Source organism: Sciurus carolinensis, chromosome 2, assembly GCF_902686445.1.
Source record: "Sciurus carolinensis chromosome 2, mSciCar1.2, whole genome shotgun sequence".
In the NCBI taxonomy this organism is placed as follows: domain Eukaryota; kingdom Metazoa; phylum Chordata; class Mammalia; order Rodentia; family Sciuridae; genus Sciurus; species Sciurus carolinensis.
In genome coordinates, this window is record NC_062214.1 from 73,621,031 (window position 1) to 73,643,344 (window position 22,314).

Genomic DNA, 22,314 nt, shown 5'->3' on the forward strand with positions numbered 1-22,314 from the left:
TATAATAATAATAAAGGATTTGTTCATATATGTAGCTGAAATCTGCTGTTCCAGCCCACATGTCCCCAATAAAGAAGGGAGGCACAGACATAGATGACTACTGTGGTTCACTATCTTACAGCCTTTTTGTACCGGGACACTATCACCACCAAATTTATCCCTCGTTATATTTATTAAAATTTTTTAATTTTTTTCATTTTTTTTCTTCCTTCCTTTTTTTTTTTGTTTTTGTTTTTATTTTGTTTTACAGCATGCCAAATCCTTTGGCATACGTGATGGCCTTCAACAATCTCTCTTTAAGTTTTTCTTTGCTTGAATATTCCGGAAGTAAAAGGACATTAAAGCAAGTATGAGATGTAGGTAACCTAAATAGAGAGAAAGGGGAAAAACAGGAAAATAATAAGTCATGGGAAATATGCTCAGTATTAAATGCTCCTATTTTTAGATGGTATATACAGGTGAGATGGTTTGCAATGAAGACTACACATCAAAGTAAATTATAAACTTTTTGCTTTGCAACCACCAAGAATCAGTTTGTCTTTACCTTATAAATTAATGCTAACATGATGATGATAACAAATTGCATCCACTTATTACAACATAACCAGTTATTGTTTTAGGGAGTTAATTAACTAAGTCTTCTCACAAGAAATATACAAAGTGGATTAATACTAAATCCTTTCGAGTTGAAGTCACTGAGAAGTTAGGCAACTTACTCTAAGGTAAAGAAAATATTCAGAACTGGTTCTAAGATTTAAGGTCTGTGCTCTTTAATGTTTATTAGAAGCAGTGCTGGCATATTACTATGAAAATGTTTTGTAACAAATATAAATTTATTTATATTAGCACCATGATATATCAAAATAATGTAGAATAAATATTAATGGAAATGTGTGTATACCTTTAAACCACTAAATATGCTACAGCTCATGTATGGTCTTCATCCCACAAAAATGTGGAGCTATACAATGGTGAGAGAATACAATTAAATGCCAAAAATCACATAACTGAGGTTTCAAGCATATTCTACTGCTGTACAGATAATCTTCTAATCCTTAACTATTCTAAATAGATTATTATATAGTATGACTTTCAATTAACAAACAATAAACCAAAAAGGAATGAATCATACTAATCTGAAACACTCTAAACTAATGTAAGCCCCTAATAATTTTTAATGAGGCACTTTTTAAAATATTTCCTGACAATAACAGCAAAATGTTCTCTCATCTAATGCTTCATGTGATTTGGAAATTCCTATATAAAAATCAGAAAAGTGGGGCTGGGGAGATAGCTCAGCTGGTAGAGTGCTTGCCTTGCAAGCACAAGGCCCTGAGTTCGATCCCCAGTACCGCCAAAAAAAAAAAAAAAAAAAAAATCAGAAAAGTGTTCAAAAGCTACAAAAATAGTTCACATGTATATGATATGGAATGCAAGGTTTTCAGAAGTCATGTAATCATAATTTAATAATTACCTTTCTGTGTCTGGGCCATTTTTGGCTATAATCATCTTTAATTTTCCTAGTCCTCCCACAGGTGCTCTGTCCGTGCCCGTTGTAAACTGCAAGAAGAGTCTTTTCTGTTCATCTGTAAATGAATGAACGATTTCCCAGAACTCCCTAATGAGAAAAGATACAGCGCTGGTATTAATGTGACATTCACTTTACCAATAATATAAAGCTTATAAAGTGTATAAAAATGATGTCAGGGAACAACTTGAAAGTAATATTAGGAACTCTATGTACTCATTCCTGGTTATTTAGTAATTCTACTTAGGCAAATTTATCTTAAACAGTTCTAAATACATAAAATTTAAGTTCATCCCTATATAATTTGTAATAGTAAAACAAATACAGCAAAACATGTCTTAACACAAAGAAATGACTGAAAACTATGGTATAATCATAATATACAGTTAGTAACAAGCAAAAAGCAAAATTCTATAAATTGAAAAAGATGCCTTCAAGTATATATTTTATTTATCTTTCCTCCCTTACTCCACTTATCCTTTCACCCCTTTCTCAATTTTGTAGAGGAGAACAAGGGAGAAAACTACAAAATGATACAAATAAAGAAACCAACATAACAACCACCTACTTATGAGCAGTAATACAAACATAAACAATTTTTACATGAACTAAAATACTTTTATTAAGTATTATGTATTACATAAGAAGGCAGAGAATTATTCAGATATTTATGTCATATACAGTTGACTTTAAGAAAATTATTTAATCGCATTCCTAAAACCTATGTAATAAGTGCAATGTCATGACACTTTCAAACTACCCAAATCAGTAATTGTAATTCTAGTTTTTGATATTCTTTTTTACAACCCAAATGCTGGTGATTTTATTGTTACAATTCCATTCTTCTAACAAATCACACTGTTTCCCAAGACTTAAAGTTTCAAAAGTCTTATGAGATTTCATCACTTTATTCAGTCTCCTGCCGCTTCCCTTCTTTGCCACTGTTCACATCCTTCCCACCTTGTTTCTGTAAACCTATCACTTGTCTAAATGAAACAATAAAGATATACACAGTGAATGGAAACTGGACATGCAAATTGCAGAACCATCTCTCAGTTAAGAAGTAAAGGAATCAGACCCCAGTTTATGTATTTTTGGGAAGCTGGTAAGAGAAAAAACATCTGCCCCAGCACTGAGCCCTCTACTGGGGAAGAAAAACTGCCCTGCAGTGGGTGATAATAAAGCTTCCAACACTGTACCCAGCTACTCTTGAGGAGGCAGAGTATCAGATGCCAGTGAGGAAGACGGATATTGAAGTGGTAGGTAGGCAGCAGTCATAGTGACCAGGTCTCAATCGAGTGTTAAGAAGCTATTTCTTTGGTTACATTTTTAAGTAAGAAGTTAAAAAACAGATTACTATCAACCAGCACAATGGAAGCAATTATTGAACAAAATTCCTCACTTTCTATGTTAGGTGTGATATTAAAATCTTCATCTTTTCTTTACCTTAGAGTAAGTTGCCTAAGAATGCATCTATTTAGAAAGCTGAAGAAGATGAAGCTTCCAGATTTCTACACAAAAGTGGTGGCTATCTGGATTAGATCCTATTCACATCTCTGAAAATCTACACAGATCAAAAAGGACAGAAAATAAACACCAAAACCTAAGCCCAAAACAAGGATATAGAGCATAAAATCCAAATGTCAATTAAGTGGGGTAATGAACACCCATGATCATCAGTTAATACATGAACCCAACACTAGCAAAGTTTAGCAAGTGCTATGTGGAAAAGCAAGGTATGCAGACTAACACTAATGAGCTATAACCCCATCCCAAGAGAGAACTTCTTACTGAGGGCAGGTTAGAGTACTGGCAACAGGGTGATTAAAAGCAAAGGTCACACAGTTGGGCACACACAACTATAATCTCAGCCACTCGGGAGGCTGAGGCAGGATGATCATAAGTTTGAGGCCAGCCTGGGCAACTTTGCAACACCCTATCTCTAAAATGGGTGGGGGTGTAGCTCAGTCCCCCTAGCTTCAATTCCTAGTACTGAAAAAAGAAAAAGGAAAAAGAAAAACAAACCAGGAAAGGCTATAAGAAAATGCCTAGTTCCAGAAGTGGCACTGTGCCTGAAGAGAAGGGGGACAAAGGTGTTCCTTGAAAGTAGCTACTGGTCACAAAGGGATGGAAATGCCTGATAATAAGGGGCCTTTAATGAAACAAGATGGAATTGAAAAATCAGAAGGCACTGGACCACATAAACAGATGAATTATGTTAAATAAAACTGCACTTACTGTAATAACAAGGAGGGGTCCTCTCAACTAAGAGACTACTGAAGTCACCCAAACTCCTCCCTTCTCCCTCTGGTATATTATAATAGCAGATTCAGGGAAAAAATAAAAGGTATATAGAAAAATAAATGAGAAAAACAGAATTTCAAAGTCCAAATAAAGATGATATAGAAAAATCCTGCAAATGAGAAGCAAAAGAACACCAGAAAAAGTGAATCATAAACAACAGGAATTTATAATAGCATACACCATCATGAAGGGAAAGTACATCAAAAAGAATGCCAGTGATCAAAAGAACAACACTTAGAGAGATGGACAACAGAAATATTTTCAGAAATAGAAATGAGAATACTTAAAAATAAAAAGTATGCAAAATAATTCAGGAAATAAAAGGTTAATATATGAGGTAACAAAAGGACAAAGAATAAGATCAAATTGCTACTAGGGACCATAGTCTAAAAAAACAAAAAAAGAAAAAAACAAAATGAACAAATAAACAAAAACAACCCTGAAAGCAAAGTCAGAAGACAAATGACAAACTAGGTAAAATATTTATAAATCTACCAGATATAAAGGCTAATCTCCCTAACACATAAAGAAGTAGATCAATAACCGAACAGCAAAATGAGCAAGAAGCCTATATAAAAAATTCAACTAACTCCTAAGTATAAAAGATGGCCATCCTCACTCATAAAGAGGAATTATAACCACAGTGAAATAACACCCAAGTTTAACACCACATTCTGTTTAGGAAGTTGGGAGACAAAAAGATACTCTCACATACTGTTGATGGAAACACAAAACATGGTATTTCTGTGACAGATAATTTGGCAGTATCTAGCAAAATTACACATTCATCTACTGTTTGATGCAACAATTCTACTTCTAGCAATTTATTTTAAAGATACTGTACATATGTATGGAATGATACATGCATAAAAAGATTCACTGTGACATAACTACTAAGAGCAAAAGGTTGGAAATAACCACAATGTTCAAACCTAGGTTGCATCCACATGATGTGAGGTTATTTCTGAGATACACTGAGAAAAATTTCTTGTAGCTCTTTCCCCTGTCAAGTCATCCAAGTAATAATATTCAATGGCAAAGGTCATACCTTATACCCCAAATTTGACTCAAAATGCCATTTGCTGGGCTGGGGTTACGGCTCAGTTGGTAAAGTGCTTGCCTTGCAAGCGCATGGCCCTGGGTTCAATCCCAAGCACCGTGAAAAAAAAAAAAAAAAAAAAATGCCATTTGTCAATAATTTCTTATAAAAATGTTTTATTCCTTGCCTAGGGGTGCGATGTTCAAGATAAGTTTCAAAATTCTGATAGTCAAAGTTTCAAGACAATGTCATGTTAAAAATACACAAAGGCCCAAGAAATTTGAATATTATTAATATAGTAGTCCCTGTCAAATGCATTACATATTTACATTTAAAAAACCCATGAGTTCACAGTAATAGTTAAAGGAAGGAAGGCAAACCCAACCAAAAGCCACTACTGAAATTATTAATATCTTGCTCTAAAAACCTTAAGTACATTTTATCATGCTTCCTTTCCACTAGAACATAAACAAATAGCACCCACTGATAAGGAAAAAAGATGGCGTAATGGTATATACGTAGCAAAAAGAGATGAAAAACTAAATTCTAAATCATCATCTTACAATCTCCACTGAAATAACAGATTAAGGCAATACTGATAGAATAATAAATTCAAGTGAAAGATAAGTGATTATGGTAGCAATGACATAGTTATTTTGATATTTTTTCTGCCAAATGCCCACCCCTACAAAAATTGCAAATTGAATGGAAAAACCAAAGACCCACAACAAAATTAGGCAATAAGGTTTCCTCCATGAATTCCTGCATGTAAGTGGACATGAACATAGCACTATGGCTGGAAGACCTAGTTGGGGTCAATATCTACCGGTGAAGTAGAAGAGAGGTAACTATCTGGTTTCTTATAGCACTGAGAGGAAAAGACTTTCAAAAACTGCCACCCGCTGAAAAGCACAAGCTAATTTGAGAACAGCAGTTAAAAGGTGAAGAGAGTTCTACAAAGTTCAGTTTGTAGATGATTACAGATGATCAGGGCCCTTAAAACTCTTCAATACCCAAAACCCCTTTCAAAAACAAACCTGAGGAGAAATTGCTGGGAACAATATCCATATGAATCAGATCAAGGAAAAGAAAGAAAAAGGAAAATTGAAATATATACAGGGTGAGGTAGTAAAGAAGACAATTTCAAAAAGCACAAGACCATTACTTTTTATCAGTTTCCACAAATAAACACAGTCCTTCAGAGGTGGGCGGGGGAGCTATATTGACCCATCTCTCTCTTTAAAGTATGGGACAGTCATTTCACTTAAAAAGAAAACAACCAACAGAACAAAGGATCACAGTGAAACATTACCCAAGTTATTAGGTAAAGAGTATGTTCATGAACAATGTTGCTAGGGAATGGAAGTACACCAAAAGATACGTCAATAAAACAGATGAAAACAGATTTCAAACTGAGTTAAAATAAATTTAAAAAATAATGGAAGCTATTAAAGAACTAAAAATCAAAATTGAAAAACTTTAGAAATAAAGCTCTCAGAAGATGTGATAGAACTAAGGAGTAGTTAGAAAAGAATGGAAAAAAAATCATGTCAAATACATATAAACTAAAACTAAAAAAAGAAGAAATAAAAATAAAAACAATACCCCCAAAACAAAATAGAAAAGAAGAAAATCTTAAGGAATAGGGGAAATAAAAAAACACAATGAAGTCATGCCTTATGCTCATCTTCTTCTTGATTTTGGGATAGTTCTGCTGGTACTGACAGGAGGAATTCTGCTCTATGACTGGTTCTGGCCCTGGAAGTGTGCTCCTTTATGCTGTGAGCTTCCCAGCCCCAAAGTACCACAAGTGGGAGATGGCGGGAACACCGCCAGACCGGGGTTCATGACCCATTCTCCAGCCCAAGAGGGCTGGTGGGTGTTCTTCTCTCTCTCAAAAACATTATGTAATGCCTTTTGGTAGCTCAGCCAAGAGAAGTCCCTCAAGTAGCAACAGTATGGACCAGGGGAAGCCCCCAGTGGAATGAAATAAATGAACTGAACGCTAAAATTGGCACTGGACCCACAACTCACAAAAGTATACCAGGATCTAATGTTTAAACAGGATGACTACCTTCTCAAGTAAAAAACCTGGAGTCTCTTAACATAGAGTCAAAATGATCACAATGCAATACAAATCACCTGTCATACCTTCACAACCAGAAAAATCACAAAGAAAATCGACTGACGCCAACACAGAGATGAATAAGATGTTGCAATTATCTGACAAGGCTTTTAATGCAATCATCTTAAATGATTCGACAAGCAATTACAAGTTCTGTTTAAAAAATGAAACAATAGACAATGTCAGCAAAGAACTACAAATTATAATAAAAAGAGTTAAATGGAAATTACAGACCTGAAAAATACAGTAAGAGAAAAATAATCATTGAATGGACTCAACAGTACAGTGAAGATGACAGGAGAATAGAACTCTGAACAATAGAGAGAAAATAGACTGAAAGAAGAACCAAGCTTCAGGTACATGTCGAACAACAACAAATGACTCAACATTTGTATCATTTGAAGCCCCAAAAGAGAAGAGAAAAGAGAGTGGGGCTGAAAGAGCATGTGAAGAAATAATGGCTGAAATTTTTCCATGTTTGATGAAGACACAGACCCATAGCACAAATGAAATTATTCCTCAAGAATACAGGGAAAAATAAAGTCACTTTCAGATAAAGGAAATTAAAGAATTTGTCATTAGCAAACTGCTTTTTAAGATTAGCTAAGGGAAATGATAAAAGGTGGAAATTTGGAAAAAGTAATGAAACAGACTGCCATTCTTACAAGTTCTATAAAGGATTTTTGATAACTGATATAAAAACTATGATGGCATTAATACTCAAAACAAAAATATTACAGTGAAAAAAGAGACCAAAATGAAAGCAGGGTTTCACATTTTACCCAAAGTGATGTTGAGAATCAGTGAACAAAAGTCACATATGTATACAGTGCTACCCCCAATAATCATGAAGAAAATAACACAGGGCAAAACACACAAAAAAAGAACATTATAAATACATCAAGACAAAATCCTAAATAAAAATTTAAAAATTCAAGTAATCCATGAACAACAACAAATGAGAAAAAAGAAAAACTGAAAACTAATAATGAAGTGTCAAAATTAGGCCCCAACATATCAATAATTGCCTTAAATATCAATAAATGGTCTAAGTGTATCAATTAAAAGGCAAAGACTGACAGAATAGGTTTTTTAAAACATGACCCCACCATATGCTATTTATAAGAAATTGATTTCAAGTGCAGCAACATAGACTGAAAGAAAATGATGGTAAAAGAGTAAACAAACATTCATTTTAAAAAAAGGAATGGTTACAGTTATGTTTAGAGCAAAGAAAATTATAAGACACAAAATAAAGACCTTAAATAATGATAAAGAACCAATCTACCAAGATGACATAGTGATTCTAAACGGTTAACTATCAAATGACAGAGCCTCACATATATATAAAGCAAAACCCAATAAAAAGATATAAATACAAGAAACAGAAACAGACCAATACATGTATGCCCATTTGATTTTATAACTTATAAGAAAAAACAATTCAATGGAGGAAGGAGAGAGGCAGTATATATATACAAACAAAGACTCTGAAAACTCAACAATAAAAAAAATCAAGTGCACAGTTGGTATTTATCCCAGAGAAATGAAAACTTTAATGGCATAACACTGTATAGGCATAACTGATTTTATTGTGCTTTGCTTTACTGTGTATTTAACTATTGCTTTTCTCTTTTTTAAAACAAAAGGTGTGTGGCAACCCTGAGTCAAACAACCCTACTGATGTCATTTTTGCAACAGCATGTGCCCATGTGCATCTCTATCACATTTTGGTAGTTCTCAAAATATTTCAAACTTACCCCTTACTATTATTCCTTTATTATTGTATCTGGTATGGTAATTTGTGATCTTCCATGCACTGTAACTGTTTGGGGGAACCACAAACCATGCCTGTATAAGAAAGTGAACTTACTCATAAATGTGTGTTCTGACTGCTCTACTGACCAGTCATTCTCCCAACCTCTCCCCCTCTCTCCTTGGTCCTCCCCATTCCCTGAGACACAATATTGAAATTAGGACACCTAATAACCCTACATCAGCCTAGTCTAGTGTTCAGATGAGGAGTCTCACATCTCTACATTAAAAGCTAAAAATGATTAAGTTTAGGAAAGAAGGCATATTGAAAGCTGAGATATGCTGGAAACTAAGCCTCTTGTCCCAGTTACCTAAGTTGTGAATACAAAGGAAAAGTTCTTGAAGGAAACTACAATTTCTACTCCAGTGAACAGAAATGTCAGAAAAGTGAAACACAGCCTTACTGCTGATATGGAGAAGTTCTTAGTGGTACAGACAGAATAAAACAGTCACATTTTCTTAAACAAAAGCCTAATCCAAAGTAAGGTCTTAACCCTCTTTAATTCTGTGACGATGGAGAGAATGAGGAAGCTGCAGAAGAATAGTTAAAGCTAGCAGAGGTAGGTTCATGAGGTTTAAGGCAAGAAACCATCTCCGAAACTTGGAATGCAAAGTGAAGCAGCCAAGCACTGATGTAGAAGCTACAGCAAGTATTACAGAAGATCCAACTAAGGTAATGGAGGAAGGTAGCTATACTAAACAACATATTTTCAATTTGGACAAAACAGCCTTATATTGGAAGAACATCCCAACTAAGACTTTCATAGCTAAAGAGAAGAGACAATGTCTGCCTCCAAAACTTAGAGACTGATGCAGCTGGTGACTTAGGTTGAAGCCACTGCTCATTTTTCATTCCAAAAACTCTAGGACCCTTAAGAATAACCTTAAAACTATGATACCTGTGTTCTATAAATGGAACAACCAAGCCTGGATGTTAGCACATCTGTTCACAACATGGCTTACTAAATATTTTAAGCTCACTATTGCTCAGTAAAAGAAGATTCCTTCAAAAGATTACTGCAATTTGCAAATGATTACCCAATAGCTCTGAGATGCAATAAGATTAATGTCATTTTCATGTCTGCTAATACATCAATTCTAGAGCCCATGGGCCAAGGAAAACTTTTAACTTTCAAGTCTTTTTCAGACATATACTTCATAATAGCATGGTTGCCAGACAATGATTCCTCTGGATGGATCTGGGCAGAGTAAACTGAAAATCTTCTAGAGGGGCAGCAGGTATAACTCAGTGGTAGAATGTTTGCCAATCATGTGTGAAATCCTGAGTTTGATTCCTATCACCATCACCAGAGTGGGGGGAAAAGCTGAAAACCTTCCCAGGAGAATTCACAATTGTTGGTAGATATAATTAAGAATTTGTGAGTCATGGGAAAAGGTCAAAATATGAAACTCAACGGGAGTTTAGAAGAAGCCGATTCCAAATCTCATAGATGACTCTGAGGGGTTCAAAAGTTAAGCAGAGGGCCCCCCCAAAAAAAAATTGTAAATGTAGGGGATAAAAGCAAGAGAACTAGAATTAGAAGTGGAACTTGAAGATGTGACTGAACTCTTGGAATCTCATGATAAAATTGTAAAGGATACGACATTGCTTCTTACACATGAGCAAAGAAAGCATTTTCTTAAGATATCAACTCTTGGTTAAGATGCTATGAACACTGTTGGAATGACAACGAAAGATTTAGAATATTATCATACAAACTTAGTTGCTAAGGGCACAGTTTGAGAGGACTAACTCTACTATGGGCAAAATGTTATCAAACCAGCACCACATGCTTCAGAGAAATCTTTTGTGAAAGGAAGAATCAACTGATGTGGTAAGTTTCCCTGTGGTCTTATTTTAAGAAATTCTCAGAGCCACCCCAGCCTTGAGCAAACACCACCCTGATCAGACTTTGGAGCCGTCAACATTGAGACAAAATCCCTCACCAGCAAAAAGGTTAGGACTTGATGGCTTAGATAATCATCGATACTTACCCACAATCTTTCTGTGATATGCCTGTACTCTCTTTTCTCAATAAGATCAGAAACAAAGTTAAGAAAACGGTTTGCCAAAGATTCTAGCCAGTTAGTTTAATAGAGAAATGGTAATAAAAGGCATAAAGTTCAGAAAGAAAGAAGTAAATGTGTCCTGATCTGTGGATGACCTATTGACAATGGGAACCCTAAAACATCTATTGAAGAAATACTAGGAGTAATTAGTGATTTTACAAGGCTCACAGGATACAAAGTCAATATATAAAAATCCAGTTTTTCCCATATACTAGCAAAGAAAAGGAAAAATTAGTTAAGATCACTTACAATAGTATCGAAAACATGAAAACTCAACTTTTTTCCTAACGTGCTTGATTTCAAAAACTATAAAACAATCTAACAGAAACTAATAAAAATCTAAATAAATAGAGAAATATACTACATTCAAAGTTTGCAAGACTCCACACTGTTAAAATGACAATTCTTTCCAAATTGACCTATACCAATGAAAGTAAACCAAATCAAAATCTCAGCAGGCTTTTTCTTTTCTTTGTAGAAATTAACAAATCCATATGGAAATAAAATGGCCAAAGCAATCTAGTATAATGAAAAAGAGGTCTCTGTAAAGCTTTACCTGCTCTGTAAAGCTTCAAGAATGAACAATCTGATTTTGGCAAAAGAACAAATAAATCAGTAGAGCAGAACAGATTCCAGAAGACTCACGCACAAAACAATTTTCAAGAAAAGTGCCCAGCTAATTCAATGGGGAAAGGAGAGCTACAGACTAGAAGAACATATTCATGAAATACATATTAGAAAGAGGTCTTTTAGCTAGAACACATTTAAAAAGAAACATCTACAATCAACAGAAAACAATAATTTAAAAAGGGGTTACAAAGGGCTAGGGAGATAGCTCAGCTGGTAGAATGCTTGCCTTGCAAGGACAAGGCCCTGAGTTTGATCCCCAGTACCTCAAAAAAAGGGGGGGGGTGGTTTACAAAAGTATGGTTAGTCAAAATAACATATTAAGTGTTTGACATCATTAATCATCAGAGAAATGCAAATTAAAACTACAATAAAATAGCACTTCACACTCACCATAATAATTAAAATCAAAGACTACCTCCACTAAATACTGAAGAAGATATGGAACAATGAACTCTGATATTGTTGGTGGGGGTGTAAAATGGTGTGGCCACCTTGGACAATCATTCTTGCAGTCTTTCATAAACTTAAATATGTATCTATTACATGAACCCAACACTCACCCCCTCCTACATGTTTGGCCAAGAAAAAAGAAAACACTTCTAGAGTAAGACTGTATACAGTTTTATTTGCGACTGTCCCAAACCTGGAGACAATTCAGTTTTCCTCCAACAGAACTCATGAACAAATTCTGTGTATTCATCTAATGCAACACTACTCTGCCATAAAAACAATGAACCATAAGTTAATGCAATAACATGGATAGATCTCAAAAATATTCTGCTTATCTAAGTACAAAGATGCAAAAAAAATACATACATATATATATATATGATTTCAAGAACAGACAAAACTAGTGACAACAAACAAAACAGTGGGTTACCTGTGGTGAATGAAGACTGACTGGAAGATGACACATGGGAACTGCAGGGGTAATGGACATAGTCTAAAATCTCAACTGAGATCTGTTGTATGTATATAATTTTCTAAATCTCTGAACTGCCCAGTTAAGTTTTACAAATTTTACTGTACTCAAATCTAACTTCATAACATCAATACCATCAATATCATCAACAATACTGGCAACAATTAGGAAACAGGGAATCATGTTATTTTGCAAATTAGTAACTAAGACTCAAGTGTTTATGCTGTCCGATGCACGTGTGTGTGTGTGTGTGTGTGTGTGTGTGTGTATACATACACACATATATGCATGTATGTGATCATATATGTGGATCTATAATTCTGGGAAACCAGAAAGTAGATGATTATTATAGGCAATACTTAAGAAATGTTTTTAAGTAATAAAGAATTAGACTATCACCATATTATAACTCTAATTAGTAAACCCAGACAATCATGATCCATGATAAAAATTACTTAAAGAATACAACTCAAAACCTATGAAACAGTTTCTCCATTAAAAAAATTACAACAAATTTAAAAATATTTAAATTTAAAAATGTCATAAAAAATAGCACAGATATTTTCTAATATTCTTAAGGAAGCACTGAAATGCTACTTTTTTCCTAAAAACTCTGTATTATCTATATCACAGAGATGCTGCTGAGATACACCTTGGGACTGACAAGTGGAGTTTTCCTATGACCATGTGATAGCAATCACCTTTAAACTTCAAGTACCAGTATAATGTCTGCTAGCAGTAAATATATATTCACAACTGCAGATAACAGTAACCTCCTACAAACTAAGATGAACAAAATGACAATAACAATTAATAATAAGGTAACATAAAATACAATTTATTGCTAGACAAGAGTTAATATTTATTCTGGTATTTACACATTTGCATCCCAGAGCAAGAACTTTCCAGGAAGGTACCTGTTTGTGTACCTTCTCACCTCACGCCAGCAGTGGATGCCAAAAGGGCATCTCTGTCTCTTTTACCAGTCTCAGTAGGGAATAAGGAAGTTTCTGTCTTTCAGGATTCAATGGGATACAATAGAGAGGTAGAGAGCACAGTAGCAAAGGCATTTGCTGGAAGCAGACAGAACTGGGAAATTCTACCTCAAAATTAATTGGAAATGCTTACCCACATAACTAGTAAAAATACATACTAACGTATATATCTTGCACTATCTTAAGGATTTAAATAAGAGTGTACCATTTCACATGTTGCTGGGAGTACCAGATAAGTTATAACCCAAATACAGGAGAAAACATTATGTTTACATAAATATTTCATTTGGGAAAAAAATTGTACTATAAACACTGATGATTATATTACAAATACAGTTCTAATTTTATAGTTGAGAAATTACAAATTTGCTTATTTGGTAAGTAATATTTAGAGACAAAGGTCTGAAGCATAAAATATACATACTCCTTTGGTGTATGAAATCTTCTTCTTAAGAATTGAGTACCTCACCTAATCAGAACAGAGTCCCGGGTATAGCCACCATCATATTCTGTAGTTTCTTCTAGTGCTTGGAAGTCTAGATTCTGCAAATTCAAGAAAATGTCTTAACATTTTCTATATTACACCATTAAAAACATTAAGTCAATCAATGGTTTTTAAAAACAATTTTATGGGGGCAGACATTGGCCTTCTTACCCGGCTTCCACATATGAGCAATTCAATTTCTTCTGGTCTGAATAAGTACTTTAAGGGAGATTCATTGGTCACCATATGAAAACCTCTTCGAAAAGCCTTGAACTGTTTTTCTACTGATTTGTTGAGAATGTAGTCAGAATAGAGATTGACAAATTCCTGCAGGGAATATTAAGTGAAAGAACTTCCTATAATATGTTGTTTAAAACAAAACAAAACAAAACAAAAAAAACCACACACACACACAACAAACTATTGGGCTACAAAGCAATCATTCGAGAACACTTTCTAAAATTAAAATTTTATACATACGAAGGAAAATATCTTACAATTTCACAGTTCTCTACAATAACCAATATTAAGCTGTAAAAAGTTCATGTGCATAAAATGTTACATATGTAAATTTCAATTTTCGTAGTATGTTAAATAAGACTGAATAAAAAAGATGAGGCCTCAACATAATGTTTTAGGTTCCCTCAAGTTATGTATGCAAACACTGGCACATTTAAACCATGTATAGATTTATAAAAATCAATAGTTTTAATGGAGTACAATGTACTGAATTTGAGCAAACCAGAAAGTCTCATACTGTCTACTACAGAATATTGGTAAACTGCATACTACTTCTAGTTCAGCAAAAATCTGGTGTTTTGCTTGACGTCTAAGCTACTACACCAAATCATAAAAGGAATACGTACTTTGTATCCTAACTTAGTAAGTGTAACATTTTATCAAAAATTGTATTAATATAAGCACATTTCTTTTATAGACATACTATAAATGTGTATAATTTTCCTGCTATATTCTAGGTTACTCCCTGTTTCCAGACAAATACTTCTTGGCCAACTGAAACCCAAATCTGATGTAAAGAATACTTTTTAGAAGTACAATTACATCCCAAAAAAGAAATACACATACATATTAAATGCAATTATCATTGTTCTGTGGTAAGAATTTTAATCACAAGGTCCTACTCACTTCTGAAGTTTAAGGTAGGAAAACACTGTTTTCTACTTTATACTATAGTCACATTTAGCTATTTATTCTCTACTGCTCAATCTTCTCCTGTAAAGGAGTTCAACTAAGTGCTCTCACACCAGCTTAAGCCCAAGATTTAGAAAACTGTAGCTCTACCATTTGCAGAAATTTGGTTGTTCTTGGTTCCAACTCTATTATACTTCTTTAAAAAGTACAAGCATACAAGGCTTTGAAATTGTTATTGAAGAGACAAAAATAATTACAATATAAAAACATTCATTACCTTCCTGTTTTCATTTGTAATGGGAATTTTATCACCATTTTCCTTTAGATCATACATCATTGGGTTACCAAAAAGATCTGTCTGTGATATCTGGAAAGTGATCATCATATCATCTTCCACATTCCCTTCATATTCTAGTAAGTCTTTTAAACTCTGATATAGAACCTAATAACCAGAAATGGAAAAATGAACTTCAAAATACAACAAATAGTCTGTATCACTCTTTTTAGAAAAATAAAAACAAAAAATAAAAATTGTGTCAGAGAGAACTGAAGCATAAACAGTATCTATCCTTCCTGTCCCCTAAATAGTTCATAACCTAGAAAGATTGTCAGTTGTTGATGATGTCCCATTTTTTGCTAAGAAACCTCACACTACCAATTCAGCAACAGATTTCACAATGTGCTCTATGAGAACATCCAATGTCTCAAGGATGGAGAACAGAGCAGAGGGAGAGAAACACACACACAAACTTGAACACACCAAGTCCCTTAGCCAGTGCAACTGTGATTTCATCTGGCAGACTTACATGATTGTATTTAAAAAGAAACAATGTTTAAAGACATTTCATTACGAAATTAGTCTTAAAAAAAAGAAAAGAACAAAACTTGCCTGCAGTCAGCAACATACAGAAATTTCTCTCTTTGACTTTTTAAATATTCTTGGTACTTAAATCAGATTAAGATAACTTTATCTTACTAGGTAAAAATATTAAAAACCTTTAGTAATATTTTATATAACTTAAACTACTTTTACAGTTAAGTAAGATCTAAGAAATGAAATATAAAACAACAAAGAACTTACTGGGTGAGAGTCTCCCAAGTCACGAAAAGTTCCTTTTTTCCCCATCAGCTTCCTGTAGACAACCATGGGAAAATGCACATCCAGTATACAGTTATTGTAAATAGCCAGACCCAGGACTATGCCAATCAGAGTAAACTGACCCTCAGTTTCAAAAGAGGACGGATTAAACCAAAATAATTTTGTAGATTCATCATATGTGAACATACCTATGAGAAATAATTTTTAAAAATACATTACTTTTTATTCTATGAAAGACTGGTGCAGACAACAGCATAAATGTAAAAACTTTAATAATTACACATATAAAACTTACATTTGCACATGAGAAAATAATACCCAAATACAACTGACTGTCATAACTGTGGCAAATGCGGGCATGTTAATTTTAAGTCAAAGAAACAAAGTAATATGTAATGGTAGTATTTCTAGAAAGCTCAGAAAGAGTATTTCATTAAATCCAAGTTTTCTAATCTACTAAAATATTCAAAAGGTGAGTTTATATTGAATTTATTCAATCACGGGCTGAAAAATAAATGTAAAAGCAAGGTCATATGACCTTAAAACATACAATTATACTTAATAAACATATATAAAAGCTATTTAATACACATATTAATTGATTTAATGTACATATTAATTACAAAAAAGTAGTTTTACAACCTTTCAATTTCACGTGGTTGTTAAAAATCAACTTACAGAACTTATCACCATTTCTTTAGAAAACAGAAATCTTTCACTTTTTCTACATGAAAGAGCATTACTAGGGAGTTAAAAATATATTTTAACTGGTTTTACAATTTCTTTTTATTTTACTAAACGTTTTTCAATTAACACTGTGAAACCAAATAAAATACTTTTTAAATTAGGTCTGAAAACTATCTGTAATTTCCAACAGAACAGAGAATTTAGAAATAAAATATTATAACGTAAAAATGTATTTTAAAATCAATAATAAGAATTTCAAAAGTTTTAAAAATTTTCGTTCATTTTCACTTTAAGTTAAAAATAAAAAGGATTTTAAAATGTCTCTTTGACCACTAAAGCATATATTAAACATGGGTTATTTTTCTAATTCAATTTAATGTTCATGGAATAATGCTTTGAAAATTATCCAATTCATACCTGAATTTCACAAGTTAGATCTAAAAATTTTTTTACAGGCCAAGTTACATACAGTATCTATGGAAGTGCTAAAAATTTCAGGTGGTAAATAATAAATGTGATAAAATGTCACAAATGCATGTCCTTAGTCCTAAGAAAAAGGAACTAAAAATTCATCGAAGTATAGATTGCATAGGCCATTACTTTCATCTCCATATATGAAAGATAACAATTTTGAAATCAAAAGACCATGGCTGGAAGAAAAGTCCCATAAATGATGCCTCTTGTAATATATTTTTAAAGTTTCCTACTGCCATCATTTTCGTTACCTTATTATTAACTGGACAGCTTAATTTTTTTTTCTCTTAAAAGTATTTTGCACATAATCCAAATATACTTTATACCTAATGTTTAACATTTCCAAATATATTAGACGCTACAGTGAAGGTCTGCCAAATTTATGAAGCTTACAAACTAATTCCTTAGGAAGTTCATAAATTAATTTTCTATCTCAAAAAGGATATGGTTTTGTGTGTCTCTGGGTTTACCATGAACAAATTACATACAAACAGTCTAGACTTCTGATTAATAATAAATATTGGCTAGACTACTGATAAATCTTACCTTAACTGTATTTGTCATGAACCGAAAATATCTGCTTCTATTTACACACATACAAATGTATGACCAAGAACAATAACATTAATTTATCATCAATTCAATGTACCTACAGTACTAAGAATCCATAGGCTATAACAGTTTAACTCAAAGCTTAAGGAAGATGATGTGCAATTTATTCTATGCCATGTTCCTCACAATTCTGATGGTGTCTTTAGCTGAAACATTTTCCTATAATTTTATTCAATTTTCAATGAAGCAAGTCCAATAACTAAGTGGTTATATTGTAGAAATTAAACCAGTTCAGAATTATCCATTTAAGTAGACTATGCAAGAGGCTGTGTCTTTTCCCTGTTCTGCTTTGCCTACTTTTCACAACAAAGAGAGATACAATCAGAGATTCATATCCTTCACTTTCAGACCAACATATGTAGTATGTCCCGAACTGCATACAAACAATAACTCTTTTGACTAGCAAATACTATTAGATATAGGGTAGGCAAAGAGTTCTGGAGTGGTTTGAAGGAATTATTACTATATAAAGACCTAAAAAAAACGTTTTTCCCAGGCCTTGCTCATGCTAGACAGGTGCTTGACCACTGAGTCATATCTCAGCCCCCACTCCAGAAAATCTTACAGCAAATAAACCTAATTAATTTGATATTACTAGTTTCTGAACTTTTGAGTATGATACACTTGTGAAACATTCTCTTGACATTCTTCAAATGACTCATTTCATGAACACCATGAGTTTGAGACCCCTTCAGCTGTTCCAAATACAACATTCTTAGATGTTGCCAATTAAATTTACTAGCCAGATAATTACCTTTATTAAAACATTTGACTACATAATATTAAGAACTTGAATGAGTGATGCAAATCTGTTCCTAGAGCAGAGATTTACACAACGCATTTAGTTATCTCCTATTATAGGTCATTCATACCAAAATCATCTTTTGTTTTGCTTTTCATAGCTAAGAATATTTATAAATAAAGGTAAATTCTTAATTCAAAAATATATGATACATAATCACATCATCAAAATAATTACCAATATCTGGATTGAAGATCTCCTCCACAACCAGCTGAAAAAATTCTTTGGAAACACCACCCTCATCAACTCCTTGTTCTCCTTCAAATTCCACATACAATTGTTTCTTCAAGTCTGCAGGATTTTCCATAGCAATCATCTCTAGCTAGTTATTGAAAAGATAAATGTAAAAAGATAACTGTCAGCTATCAGGATACAAGCAAAATAAAAGGAGAAGCAACATAAAAACAAGTAATAGTGCTAGGAAACTTTTTCTTTTTTTCTTTTTTCCTTTCAAATGTAAACAGAAAGCAAACTGATGAAAGAAAGGAAGAAAAAAAGCAAGCAAGCAAGTCAAAGATAGATTCAGTCTCACAGAAAATGGAAAAATAGGACAGAAAAGAAATTAGCCTAATAAAAGGATCACTTTCTAATTTTACTGATGTTTTATAAAAATAATACATAGAAAATTAGAACTAGATTTTCTATTACTTGTATATAACAAACTTGGGTCTCAAAGGACACAAGTTAAGACAGATAAATGCCTATGTGACTACTCTAAATCATTTTGACAAAAACAATGAAGCACAGAAGCAGGACTTCAGAATTACTTACTAATAGTCCTTCATGTTTATTAGAATAGAAACTCAAGAGTTAAGTTTCACTGCCCATTAAGTCATATGTAAAATAATTTCAACTAAGAAAAATAAATTGGCTAAATAGGAAAACAGTTTATGGTTTCTCACAATTCAGTATAAATTAATCTTTTTAAAAGTGTTAAAATGAGTGCAGGTAAAACATACACTTGCAGTTAACCAGCCCTAGTATCTAGCATTTCTTCAACTACAGATCTTTTACCAAATGCTTTTTGTATCTACAGAATGTATATAAATTGATTAATCTCATTGAGAGATTATCAAGTCAACTAGATTCTAATGTGAAATATTTATATACAATTTGTTTAGACATATAAAATGTCTAAAATTTACACAGAGCATGTCTGATTAATTATCCATCTTATTTGCTAAATTGCTTCTGAACATCTAATGGTGACTTAAAATTTTTTTACTCAGTCAGGTGTGGGGGCACACACCTGTAATCCCAGAGGCTTGGGAGGCTGAGGCAGGAAGATCTCGAGTTCAAAGCCAGCCTCAGAAAGGGCAAGGTGCTAAGCAACTTAGTGAGACCCTGTCTCTAAAATAAAATACAAAATTGGGCTGATGATGTGGCTCAGTGGTTGAGTGCTCCTGAGTTTAATCCCCAATACCCCAAAAGAAAACAAAATAAAACGACTTTGTTCTCTGAACAAAGGACTTACAATTTTATGTCCCCAAAGGAACCTGAGAGAGACCAGTTCCAAAAACCTAGACTCAAATAAATATGCACTTGAAAATAACTTTGTGTATGGGGGGAGGGATAGTTTCAGTTGAAAACCAAACTCAACTTACAGACTATATAAGATTCTAAGGTCTAAATTTATAATTAATATGTATTCAATATCCCACAATGCTATGTAATCCATTCCTACTTTTATTCTCCTAGATCTCAAGTAGCTAGGTGTTAAAGGATGTAAGTATATATTTCTATTTGCTTTTCTATCACAAAGGCTTCTGAATTATTGTGCTTCATAGCCTCTCAATAATGTGACTTTTATTTTCTTCTTTAGGCTTTCCATATTTTCCACAATGAATGTATACTTTTATAATCAGAATATATTCAAAAGTAAGTATTCCAATGATCGTTTTTAAAGTATCATTCTCAGATGTATGTAAGTCATTTTGTAAAAATGTTTTATCATTTAAAGATGCATGGGTAGCCTGTCTTTTAAAATAATATTTAACTTTAAATCGTAGTAACAGATAAAGTAAAATTTTACAATAATTTTGACAAAGGTCATTGTTACATAGGGGCTGCATTTATTTTTCCTTTTCTTTTTCATAAAAATAACAACCTTGAATACTTTGTGTAGTCAATCAGAGAATTATGTAGGAATCAAACGTTAGAGGACATATTTTATATAACAGAGGCCGGGGTTGGGGGGGGGGAATAAAAATAGACTGGGTATAATGACATCTGCCTCTTCCTTATATAACTTCCTCTTCTTACCAAGACTTGATTTCACCAATTGTTGGATAAAATGACTTTTAATTTCTAAACTTTTAATTAGCCATGATGACTAAATCCTAGGATTAATTTTTTAAAAAATGACCCAATATGAAAGCATTCCCAAAACACCTAGGTAGGATGACATTTCAATATAAAAATATTGTATTAACAGATTTATATTAATCAAAAGGAAAGCCTTTTACTTAAAAACTTTAAATAACCTGGGCTATTACATCAAATCCAACCTTATCCATAATTGAAAAATGATTCCTTAATGGTATGAATATTTAAGGAGTACTACTCACATAAACTCAGCCTCTCTAATATTTAATAATACTTAGGCTCTCTAAGAAGTCTGGCTTATACTATTTCTGCCAATTAGTTTCTATGAACAATAGTTTGTAGTGACTAGCCTTAAACTACTAATTAGAAAGCAGTTTTTAGATTATTCATATATATTTAATCTTGTCATGTTCTCTATAAGCAAATGAAGAATAGCTTATTATCACTTAAATATAAAACTGAAAAATCTGGGTAAAAGCCAAATCACATAATTACATTTGTCCATGAGACCTGGAATCTTGAGTTCTACTTCCAATTCTGTCATTCATTTCTGCAGGTAAAAATGTCTCTAGATTTCATTTTCTTCATATGTAATACTAAGGAATTTGTTGTTTCACTGTTTTAAATTATTATCTGATGCTGACTACTTCATTTTTTCATTCAAGTTTTAAGATATACTTAGAGGATATAAACCAAGTATGAAATTCTTCATTTCAATTAGAATAAATCCTAAGAAACAACAAAGAAAAGGGAGGAAGAAAGTAAAGAGTGCAGTCTACTTAGTGTGAGTGTTCAAGAGCCCAAGTCTCAGTGGGCACCACTTCCTTGTGTCAAGTTCTTATCAGAGTGCCCAACACAGAGGACTGGTGAAGTGAAGTGAATTTATGGATAGGTAAAAATCAAGTGGAGCTATCATCTAAGTCAGTTCTGATTTATAATAGGTCAAATTATCATATCCAGTTTGATACAATTAATCAGAAGTCACTAAAAATACATATATTTTTTAGTGCAATTATAAAGCTCACAGTTAATTTTATTTTGACACCTGCTTAAGAGAAGGCTTTAAAAACTGAAATGGCTATTTCCTCAAAATCCTTAATGATAATTTAAAAAATACAATGAAGTGAGTACCAAGTACCTTAACATTTATTGGTTCTTGGCATTACTCTAAAAGGGAAAAAGGGACAAGGAAGAAAATAAGGCTGGGTAGATATCTGAGCAGAAGACAGGCAGGGAAGGTAGATAATTTCG

The 22,314-nt window shown here is 33.0% G+C and overlaps 1 protein-coding gene across 1 annotated transcript in view; it reads right to left on the reverse strand.

Moving 5' to 3' along the window:
* Window positions 1-161: 161 nt before the first annotated feature.
* Ube3a (ubiquitin protein ligase E3A) overlaps window positions 162-22,314 on the reverse strand; it is a 98,556-nt gene continuing 76,403 nt past the window's right edge. The window contains 7 exon segments of the mRNA XM_047540694.1: window positions 162-365; window positions 1,475-1,618; window positions 13,898-13,971; window positions 14,084-14,239; window positions 15,342-15,506; window positions 16,146-16,351; window positions 18,916-19,060. Coding sequence (XP_047396650.1) covers window positions 245-365; window positions 1,475-1,618; window positions 13,898-13,971; window positions 14,084-14,239; window positions 15,342-15,506; window positions 16,146-16,351; window positions 18,916-19,060 — 1,011 coding nt within the window. The 3' untranslated portion in view covers window positions 162-244.